Below are 11764 nucleotides of genomic sequence, written 5' to 3'. Positions count from 1 at the left end.
TTCGTTCACACATTCGCGCTGCCGATCGATGGATTGCTTGTTCAGAGAAAAAACACACAAAAAAAAATTGCGGCTTTTCTTTGGCCGTCACCTACATTCGTCTACGTACGGTGCTCGGTGCGTGTCGCCTGTCGCGGACTCTCGATCAGCCCGATCACACGGTTAACCCGAGCGAAAAAGACGTACCCCCCTCCAACGTCTACGAAGTGAGTCCAAGTGTGTGATGGCAGATTCCCTCTGGATTTGCATGGACTATCTGTATCTGGTGCACAACGGTGTCATTGTCGATCCATTGATAGAGCCTGCAGCCTCCGGGTTAACGCGGACCCGGCCTTCCTCTCGCCATTGAGTGGTGGCGAAAAGGACGCCACAGGAATCTCCTGCGCGCCACACACCCCTCCTCCTACCTTCGCTTCGCTGCCATCTCACGTGTCATATCCTGCTCCTCCTCCTTCGCTTCTTTTCCTGTGTCCGCTTCCTTATGCCATCGGTTGCCACTAGGTAGGGCTAGGATAGGAGTAAGGGGGCTGCTAGGGTCCGGCCAATCGGACCGGTACCGCGCGCCGAACGACGCAGAGCGCGCGGGAGGGTTTCCCGCTCCCAGCCTGGCGCCCGCAAGGAAGCGGGGGACCGCAAGCACAGGAAGTGGGGGGCCACGAGTACATTATTTTTTTCCATTCCATTGATTTGCGTGCGGTATGGATTAAAAAAAAGTCATAACTACTAAACCGTCCATCTAAATTAAATTTTGATTGCATCGGCGTGTTTCTTATAATAAATGCTTCAAAACAAGACCCCATGTGGATATATTTAGATAAATTTTTATTAACGAACATTAATTTTATAAAGATAGAATATTTTCTTTTATTAAACAGAAACGATGTTCTATATTTATAGAACAATATTCCATCTTCGTAAAAAAAATATTCTCTGTTTAGAAGAACAGTATTCTAGTTTTAAGTTCATAGAATTGATATTATAATATACATAAAAATAAATACATAATATAAAATAAAAAATAAAAACACGTAATAGAAAAAAAACATCACATGGATACTTTTCAAATATCCTAAAATATATAATAGAACATCATGTGTATACTAAGTGAACATCACTGAATACACTGTAGAACATCACTAAATACATCATAGAACACCACATTGTACTAAGTGAACATCGCTAAATACACCATAGAATATCACTAAAATACATTATATATTACGTGAACACCACTAAAAACATCATAGGACATTACATGTATACTAAGTGAACATCAATAATACACCATAGAACATCACTAAATACATTATAGAACATCACACATATATTACGTAAACATCACTAAATACATCATATGTATACTGTATGAACATCACAAAAAACACCTAGAATATCACATGTAGATTACATGAACATCGCAAAAATACATCATAGAACATTACATGTATATGATGTGAACACAAAAAAACATCACATGTACAACACGTGAACAAAAAAAATAAAAAACATCACATGTATACTATAAAAACATCACAAAAACCAACATAGAACAGCATAAAAAAATAATAAGAAAAGAAAAAGAGAAGAAAAGGAAAGGAAAAACAAAAAGAAAAGTAAAAAAAAAATAAAAAGTATAATAATAAACATACAAAAATAGAAAAAATGAAAAAGAAAAAAGAAATAAAATTAAACAAATAAAATAATTATAAAAACATGATTACAAAAAGAAACAAATAAAATAAAAACAAATGATAAAAACATGATTAACAAAGGATAAATATATAGAAAAATAAAATAAATAAATAACTTAAATAAGGACGAAAAAAGAAAAATTAATTAAGAATGACAAAACATAGAAAACTAAAAAAGAAAAGAAAAAGTAAGAATAAATAGAAGCAAGAAAAAACAATGAAAATAAATCAAAAGAAAAAAAAAGAAAAGATAAAAATAGAAGATGTACAATCGTGTGAACATAAAAAAAGGAAAGGAGAGAAAAAAGAAAAGAGAAATAAAAGAAACATAAAAATATAAAAAATGAAAAGATAATAAAAAATGACATAAAACAATAAAAGGAAATAAACATAAACCATGAAGCACGAAAAGAAAAAAGATTAAGAAAAGAGAAAAGAAAAGAAATAAGAAGAATAAGAAAAAAAAAGAAAAAGAAAATAAGATAAACTATCGTATCTGGGCTTCACGCGCGGCACTCGAACGTTCCCGCGCACTTCCCGCCGTCCCACGCCGAACGCGCTTCCCGCGCTCCGTTCGGCGGCAGCATCGGACCCGATGATTCCCGTAGGAGTAAAGGGTTTAGGACTTTAGGTTTTCAGGTTTATATAGTTCGATCTTCGATGGTTGTCACAATTTTGAAGCTACCTATATGGTTAAAAGGATGTCCGGGTGGCAGGGTAGCCAAGACGAGGCGTCGGGGCACCATTGTTTGGGCGGTGGGAGATTGTAAGCAACACTCCTCAACTGGTTCACAGGATCACTCGATTTAGATACAATCGGAGCATAGGACCTCAGGAGAGAGCGAGGTCTCAAGTTCAGCAAGCAATTGGGAAGGAGGATCTAGAGAAGGGCACCTAGAAGGATCTAGAAGTTCCTAGAAGTACAGCAGAGGAGGAGCTCAAGGTAGATGGAGAGAAGAAGATGAACAGACGCGTCCACGAAGAAGAACGGTAGTCTCTGAATAATTCTTTCAATACCCTTTCTCTCTGGCTGATGGTTTCCCTTTTAACACTGCTATTGCTTGCCTGATAGCCTGGTCTCACCTGGCAGCCTCTCCGTACACATACACATATACTGACACATACGTATGTAGTCTCGTTTTGGGTACGACAGAGTGGAGGAGGCGGTGACATAGGGCGACCAATAAAATGGCAACATAGCGTTAATTATTGTCAGCCCTAGGTGACAGAAGTGGTGATGACACCTAGTCATGAGTCTTTGGTTTGGTGAAAGCGTTGGCGTCTAGGGTCCAGTTTAGTTGCAAAAAATTTTGCAAAATTTTTCAAGATTCCCCGTCACATCGAATCTTTGACGCATGCATGAAGCATTAAATATAAATAAAAAATAAAACTAATTACATAGTTTAGACGAAATCCACGAGACGAATCTTTTAAGCCTAATTAGACTATAATTGAACACTAATTGCCAAATAACAACGAAAAGCGCTACAGTTGCATTTTGCCAAAATTTTTGGCATCTAAACAAGCCCTAGGCAAGATGCGCGCTGTCCATGGGGGTCAGATTGGATTGGATCAGATGTAGGTAGTTAGATAAGCGACAATCAAGAAGTAGGTAGAAGAAGATGGACGGTGTGAGTGGTAGGCTGTTATTTTGCTCAAAAAGTCTATTTTAGCTCTCTACTATCAATGGAATCTAGTTTTCCCTTTTAACTCTATGGACTCGATAACTTGCCTTCCTCAGCTCTCAAACCATTTACATTACTTCCCTACCCTTGTTGAAATTGGGTTTTAAGGTGATTTCATCCTTTTTAGTTAAGATTTGTAAACCATAATAAATAATATATTTCAAGCTCCTAAGAATTCCAAAAAACAATCCGAGAGACAGATTGGGACACAAGAATCATAAACAAAATATTTAGAGCCCTATCCTTGTAAGCTTTCAAAAGTTGAATTTAGCTCTGGAAAATATTAAAAAAATATCCAGCCTAAAACATTCTAAATAATGTTTTAAGAACATTTTATAATATCCCACAAAAAAAATATGAGGTGGAACTAGCTTGAATGCAACATACATTCATGCTGGTTGCATATCGTGTTTTTGTTATGAAAAGTTTGCGAACTGTAATAAGACATCGGTTAAAAAGTTTTAGGATCTCTATAATTTTTTAGATATTTCTTCCATGTTTCTAGAGATAAATCTAACTTTTGGAAACTTTTAGAGATATTTCATGAGCTCTAAATATTTTATTCAGGTTTCTAGTATGCCAATCTATCTCTAGGATTTTTCTTACAATTTGTCTGAGCTTGAAGATATTTTCTTAGTTTAAAAACCTTATCAGGTGTTCACTAGATTTGATTTTAAAGCAAAAAGGATACAACCACATTGCAAGCCACTGTAACCGGGCAAGGTACACGGAAGTAATTGAAATGATTTTGAGAGTCGAAAGAAATAATTTGTTTGCTTTCTGAATTTCGATCAAACGTGAACTCAGGCGACAGTTGACAAACCTTTTGTGACCAAGGCAAGGTGGTTTCGAGAGTCGAAAGACACAAGTTATGGTTTTGAATTTTGAGGAACAAACATAAACTTCGACAAATACTTTAGGAGTGTAATAAAATATTATTTTCTATTTTATCATCTACTCCCCCGTTCTTCTAAATTATAGTTAAATAATAAGTCAACTTATTTTTTTTAATACATATACATTTTTATACTAAGAAAACTATATATGTTCAAAAAATTAACAAACTATAATCGATAATGCTACAAACAAGACGTCCGACGCCAGCGACTCGCTGTGGACGGACGCATGGCGTGACGTGCACCATAACTTTGACTCATTCCGTCTCTTATTCTTATCCGGACACCGCTGGCTCACTTCGCTCGACCTTTCTGTCCACCGTGCCCTGACCTTGTGCCGCTCGTTCGCTCCTCACTCCCGCGCCGCTCGCTCCTCGCTCCTCTCCCCCGCCCATTGTGCCCCTACCCGCACCTCGCTCCTCGCTTCGGACGTGCGCCGCACCACCCGCTCCCTCCCTTAGCACGTGCCACTCGCCAAACTGAGCCAAGGGCGGTGCTTGTGGTGATGCTCACGCGCGCCGCTGGTGCTAGGTGCGGTGGTGCTCGTGCGCCGCCGATCCAACCTCTACAACTGGCATCGATCGGCCTAGGCTTTCCTTTCCCTATGTTGCAAATGTATGTTTCAGGTGTTTCGGTCGTTTCAAAGGTATATTGCAGTTGTTTTTTATGGATTTTGCAAAAGTAGATCGGGGATATTACATATGTTGCAAGTGTTTCAGATGCATCTTACAAGTGTTTGTTCAAAATGTTTCATTTGTCCCAGACATACGTTGCAAGCGTTTTGATCTGAATGTTTGCATATGTTTCACACATATGTTGCAACAACATGTTCCATATGTTTTATATGTTTCAGATGTATGTTGCAAGTGTTATATCTGGATGTTGCATATGTTACAATGACTATGTTGCAAGTGTATATTCCAAACATTTTATTTGTTTCAATTGTATGTTGCAATTGTTCTATCTGAGTGTTGCAAAAATAAATCTTAATGTAGAGCTATTTAGCGAGGATGAGAGAGCTACTGCAGGGAGCCATGGCAGCGTCGGCTGTAAGCCAGCGGTAGCACGCCATCCGAGGACGCGCAGGCGTCTGCCCGAATGCGGGACTAGAGCCGGACTTCCCGACGCTAGTTATTCCCAACTATAATACGTGCTGAGTCCTGCGATGGCAGTGGAATGGACCTGTCCTCACGGCGGTGCCATCGATCCACTAACAACAAAGGCCCGCTGCCGAGGACTGAGCCCACCCACCGGCCCAGTCATCTGAACCATCCGGCCCAAACAAGAAACGGGATGCGGATACGGCCCGCCCGATCCATTTCTGGACCACTTTACCTTCATCTTTCTGGCAACCAAATGTTTACACAATTGCTTATCACGAAGCTAATCAAGCTATATGATCTGTCAACTGTCATCGAGGTAAACTGATGGAACCAGGAGAGTACTCGCAGCATATCTGCGCATGGAGTGGACAAGATCGGTACAGAGAAGCCTGCTGTTCAAGCGATGAGCTCAAGATTTCTGATATCCAAATCTTTCTTGAGATTCCAAGACTGATGTGGAGTGCTTGACTAACCGGTGCGGCAGCATACAGCATAGAGCATACTATTACATCAATTATCATCCCCAGACAACCTGAGCTGGTTAAGTGGTTAATTATTGCCACTGCTTCCTTGGATTAGAATCCGTTGACTGCTGGCCTCTACCACCGGTTACTTTTGCTGACATTTGGAGTCAATCTCCAATCAACGAAGCACCCAACTTGCAATGTTTTACCTTGTCTACTCCACGCATTTTTTTGGCAATTCGCCACTCGTACTGAGGCCCTATTTGGTCCTTTAGTCACTGGATTAAAGTTTAGTCACCCCTTAAGGACTAAAGGGACTAAACGTCTAAACTACTTAAGTCACCTTTTAGTCACCATATTTGGTATTTTAGGGACTAAAACTGACTAAAAGGTGGTGACTAAACATTAATCACTCCAAACCAAACAGGCCCTGAATCGACCTCATGCAATTCATGACACTCCCTTTTCATATCAGATATTCACATTAAGTAGCAACTTTTGACACCCTTCCTCACCTATAGTCCGGGCTCTGAAGGCGGCCTTCATGAGGCAATCAAGAATCATGATTAAAATAACCAGACGAAAGACTAATTATGTAATCACTCATTAAAATAAGTTCAGAGCTTGGTTGATCTAGACAAAGGACAGACCACTAGCATGCAGCAGCAAAAACAAAACAGAGGTTTCACATGCGTTTGAGCAGACCATCTGCTAGCTGACATTTGACCCTATCACAGTTAACCACCACTAATTGAGTTGGGCAGACAAGGAAAAGAAAAATGGCAACAACATTAACAATCACAAGAAGATGCTTCCTCATGTGGTCCACCGCTGAATCCCTAGGAGCCAGTGCGTGCATGCCTGCCTGCATCGCTTTGGACTCTTCGATGCAAGCTGCATAATGCCTTTACACATCAATAAGGCCTTGTTTAAATCCAGACAGTAAAATTTTGGAGTGTCAGGACATGGGGTGTTCGGATATTAAGGGCACGTACAACGGTCGTCTTTTTGCCGTCTGAGAGATGTCATTTTTGTAAAAAACCCCTCGACTCAACTAACAGACGGGTGTGCCGTCTCTTCGCGAAGAGACGACGAGGGCTCGTGCTCCCAAGCCGTTTTTTATCACCTTAATTTATGAGTCTGTACAAGAATTAATTATCTTGCAGATAGCCTAAAAGACAACCTATTGTATAATTTGTCTGTATTGCTGTCTCTATATGACATGACCCGTGCTTGCAGACGGCAGCCGTCTAAACTGTTGAACGTGCCCAATAAAAAAACAAATTACAGAATCTGTCAGTAATCCACGAGACGGATTTATTAAGCCTAATTAATCCATCATTAATACATGTGTTAATATAGCACCACATTGTCAAACCATGAACTAATTAGGCTTAAAGATTCGTCTCGCAAATTAGTCGCAAACTATGCAATTAGTTATTTTTTAGTCTATATTTAATATTGCATGCATATCTCCAAATATTCAATGGGATAAGGAGTAAACTTTAGGGGGAGAAACTAAACGAGACCTAAATCAACGATGCTGAAACTAGATACTACTACTAGCTTGCTAAGCATAATCCATGGCAGATACAGATTCAGAGTTTAGCGTCCAGAGTTACTACTAGTATCTGGAAAGTTGCACGCAGGCAGGGAGCCAGAGACTGAGTCGAAGCAAGATACAGGCAGGCATGAACTCTCTCCCAAAAGATGTCAGGCTGGATTGGTCTGACGATCTTGCCATGCAATTTGAGAACTACTTCTATTACTTTATCCCTATTTGTATGAGATCAGGTAGAAATTTGCAGATCATGTGTCTCTGGACAAAGGAATCAACTGGTAGGAGTCTTTAGTACCAAGTTGCCCGGTTAACTGTTCAATCTTCCGTACTCAAGGCTCTAACCTTTACTTTGAATCTAAAACAGTAACAAAAGAAATATAAAAAATAGAATCAAGGATTTTTTTCCTCCTCTGCATTTCTCTATAGGATCCTATTTAGCTTCCCCTATTTCTCTGCTCAGATGATCTTCAGGTCTTCAAGATATCCAATTTGTCACTTTGCATGCATTCACTGCTACATTCCTAGAATCCTACTTCTGCCTACCCAGAAATCTAAATTCCAAGAAGAACATAGTAGAGTATTGTGATTGGAAGCGCGATGAGCATCCCGAATATAACCCTGAAAAAATCACATCGCAATCATGTTACAAGCATGCAAGATGTTAACTTGCTGCAGTTACATAAACCAACAGCTAATATAAGCATAAGATGTATATCTGCAAAGTTTGAGCATAGAATTGCTTACGCTGTGCTAAGTATTTGAGGATGGCAGTTGTATTCCTTGGCAAACACAAAGGGAACGATGCCTTGTGGAAGTGCAGCCTGTTGATCAATCACACGTACGTTTTACAGTAATCAGTATGATTGTCACTTGTCCCCCCCCCCCCCCCCCCCCCCCCCCCCCTTTTTTTTTGAAACGAATCACTTGTCCCCCTTAGAAAGCCTTGAAAATTAGAGCAGTACGATATGTATGGTGTTGGTGGCCAACCTGAACGATGGCAACGTGCAGGAGCACTCCCCGGAGCCCAATGGCGATGGAGGTAGCCGCGATCACCGCCGGACCAGTCAAAAATCTCACCGCCATGGCGAACGTCGCCACTCTCTTACCACAAGAGATGATCTTTGGTTGCAGAGCCATGAACAGACCTAGGTCAAATGTTGCACCGTCAGAATTTCTCGGTTGAAGTAAATAACATCTCTAATAGTCTAATGAACAAGCATCAAAATGCCAACGGTGTACCTAAGCTGAACATAGCCATGCCTAGCCCTGCATCGGACAATATAGATATTGATCCCTTTATAATTGAGGGCATCTGGATGTTAAACCTGAAATTTCAGAAATTAGATTTGTTAATCCATCCATGTTAACCAGTAGTATAATTTTCGCATGATAACAGAATCAATGTATTGCAGATGCTGGTATATATAGCATGTGCCACTCTCTCCTAGAAATGCCTGCAGTTTTCATCAGTTCCCCTCTAGATGTGCGGATAAAATAGTTCACGATGCGTGCATATAATTGTGCCTTTTCAAGGACACGACGCATCGTGCATTTTAGTCCATGGATGGTGGATGAGCTTCTCTGTCGATCATCATGTCTGCGCCGTCCAGATGGATGGAGACAAACACGGCAGCCGCGGCTGATTTGGTCTGCTGCAAAGCTCCAGGCCTCACACATAAGACCTGCATCTGCGTGTGCATATCGTCTTCCCTGCATGTGCCAGATCCGAGACGGACGTACCTCTCATGTGCTCTCACATGCAAATGCTAATCCTAGAGAGAGTACCAAGCAACGGACATGGCAATAATCTTGATTTATTTCGTATCTCGACAAGTCTCCCTTTGGATTCGTTAAATCTTGCTGGAATTGAACTGCTATACTTTTGGAATTCATGTAGGAGCTACTCATGCATGCATGATGAATCCATGGATGGATATGTAGGAGCTAGCTAGCAAGCGGTGTTAAGGTTTGCACGCACCTGAACGAGACGAGGGACCAGACGAGGCCGATGAGGCTGGAGTAGGTGTTGGGGTTCCTGATGAGCTTCCGCCACACCATGATGAGGATGAGGCGCGTCATCACGCTCGCCGGCGGCATCGGGTGCGCGGCCTCCTCCAGCCCCGGCGCGTCGGCGCCCTTCTTGCGCGGGGCCACGTACGGCGAGCCCGACACGGGGAACTTGGCGGCCAGGCCCGTCGCGGGGCTCTTGAGGCCGTCCTCGATCTCCAGGTCGCCGCCGTTGGCCGCGGGGTCCGGCTTCTTGGCCGGCGTCACAGTCCCACTCACGCCTGAATTAAGTAGATGACACTTGATCAGTGCTTGCTAATGCTAATGACCTTAATTAGAGTGTGCTGCGATCACCATCACCGCCTGTTGTGAGTTGTGAGTTTGTTACAGAGGAATGTTGGTATGGTATGGTGTGTCACCTTTTGGGGTGGCGCCGTCGACCGGCATCAGTGGCGGTGGCGCGGCAGCGAAGTCGGTGGAGGCGGCGTGGTTGACGGCGTTGCGGAGGTTGGCCTCCGACACGGGCGACGCGCTGGAGCTCCACACGAACATGTGCAGCTCCTTGTTGGAGTTGGAGTTGGAGCCCCCGAGCTCCTTCTTCCTAATAATATCATCGTTGCCAAATGAAAATGTCAGGTTTACCATTATTAGAAGATCACATACATACATAAGACGAATTGCAAGGAAGCACTAGCGAACAAAAAAACTTGGGGACAGTGCACTGACGTACCGTGGCGGTGGCATCATGCCGGGGTTGGGCGCGGGGTACGCCATCGCGTCACCGCCGCCCTTCCCAGTCGCGAACTTGTTGGCCACCTGCTCGTCGAGCCCCGGCGCGCGTGCGCCGGCGGCGCCGGGCTGCGCGAGCGGGCTGGCCATCTTGCTGCCGTTGAACATGGCGTAGAAGTCGGACTGGTTGAAGCTGGAGCCGCGGGGCGTGGGCTCCCGCGACGTCTGCAGCGAGTAGATCTCGACGCCCGTGAGGTTGGAGGCGCGCGGGGTCATGGCCGAGGACGGGCCGTAGGGGCGGCCGTACCCGACGCCGGAGCGCGCGGCCCCGTAGCCGCCGCCGCCGCCGCCCGTGGTGGACGCGGAGGCCGAGCGTCGGATGACGACGTGGACGCGGCCGTCGCTGCCGACCTCGGCGTCCGCCTGCAGCGCCTCGCGGCCGTTGAGCGAGACGACGTCGGAGTCGACCCTGAAGGAGGCGATGCTGGCGCCGACGTCGGGCGGGAACTGCTCGGAGATGAGCGCCTTGGCGCCGCGGTACTCGAAGAGGAAGAGCATGAGCGTGTACCAGATGACGCTCTGCAGCACCACGATCTGCACCATGAGGTTGCCCGAGAAGTCGCCGTACATGGCACGGAGCAGCGGGATTCCCATCACCAGCGTGTTGGGCAGCGTGGACAGCGAGAAGAGCGTGATGGTCCAGTCCAGCGACGCCGCCGCCGCGCCACGGCGGTAGCGGGAGAGCACGTTGTGCCACACGGCCAGCGCCGCCAGGATGACGAGCTTCTGGAGCGAGTCGGCCGCCAGGAACCGGTACTGCATCGCGTAGGGGTCGCAGCTGGAGATGAAGTGGAAGGAGAGCAGCGGCACGGCGAAGACGGCCACGAAGCGGTTGATGCCCGAGCACTGGTCCGGGGTGAAGATGCCCCACCACCGCACCGACCCGTACGCCAGGAACATGGCCACGTACAGCGGCACGATCGCCGCCAGTACGTCGTAGATGTCCCGCCCGGTGATCATCGCGGCGGCGACGACGCAGACGCTGACAGCTGCAGCTTAGCTTAGCTCTTCTGTTCCTTTGGTTTTCTACAAAGATCTGCTGGTAGCTGACGACGCTAACTCTCAAAAACAAATTAAGTGTGAGACCAGAAGTTGAAGAGATAGTTTATATAGGAGGCGATCGATGCTCGCGCTACAGGTTCTTAATAAGATAATCGCAGACGACTCACAGAGTCACAGTGTTCGTACTCCACTAATTGAGCTGTTAATCAACTAGCACGGTATGCGAGCATGGTTGTGTAGTGTACGTAGAGAATCCAAGGGGCGGCGTACACAGTTGCAGGTAGCTACACACTACACTACTGTCGTATTCCTGTGTGGCTACGGCTACTAATTGTAGGCAGTACAACCTGAGCCCTAGCTAGACTAATTGTAGGCAGTACAACCTGAGCTACGGGTAAACAATGCGTGCAAGCTCGAGGACGCTCGAGACAACAGACAAGCTCCATGGGCCATGGACCCATGGTGCACGCATGCACACTGATCAAGGACGGTCTTGACATGGATATAAGAGACTTTAGGCTCCGTCCGCAACTGATCGATCCAGAGAATTGCACGCAGAGGCGCAC

At 44.8% G+C, this 11764-nt stretch overlaps 1 protein-coding gene across 1 annotated transcript; it reads right to left on the bottom strand.

The window, feature by feature from the left end:
• Positions 1-7655: 7655 nt before the first annotated feature.
• Positions 7656-11269, bottom strand: LOC136528088 (auxin efflux carrier component 2-like). The gene is made up of 7 exons (XM_066520990.1): positions 10138-11269; positions 9827-10008; positions 9379-9688; positions 8640-8725; positions 8388-8545; positions 8145-8221; positions 7656-8018 (listed from the first exon to the last, which is right to left on the bottom strand). Exons 1-7 carry the CDS (start codon positions 11154-11156, stop codon positions 7952-7954), a joined length of 1899 nt encoding a protein of 632 aa, XP_066377087.1. The 5' UTR covers positions 11157-11269; the 3' UTR covers positions 7656-7951.
• Between the last annotated feature and the right edge of the window lie 495 nt (positions 11270-11764).

This window comes from Miscanthus floridulus, chromosome 19 (assembly GCF_019320115.1).
Source record: "Miscanthus floridulus cultivar M001 chromosome 19, ASM1932011v1, whole genome shotgun sequence".
In the NCBI taxonomy this organism is placed as follows: domain Eukaryota; kingdom Viridiplantae; phylum Streptophyta; class Magnoliopsida; order Poales; family Poaceae; genus Miscanthus; species Miscanthus floridulus.
This window is presented reverse-complemented; position numbering and strand designations above follow the sequence as displayed.

What these genes read in the sequence shown, in the direction of transcription:
- LOC136528088 (XM_066520990.1), bottom strand. Translation starts at nt 11,156, where the DNA reads ATGATCACCGGGCGGGACATCTACGACGTACTGGCGGCGATCGTGCCG. An exon ending in CGACGGCGCCACCCCAAAAG is followed by an intron (nt 9,689 to 9,826) that starts GTGACACACCAT and finishes TACTTAATTCAG; the next exon opens with GCGTGAGTGGGACTGTGACG. An exon ending in CCTCAAATACTTAGCACAGC is followed by an intron (nt 8,019 to 8,144) that starts GTAAGCAATTCT and finishes TGATTTTTTCAG; the next exon opens with GGTTATATTCGGGATGCTCA.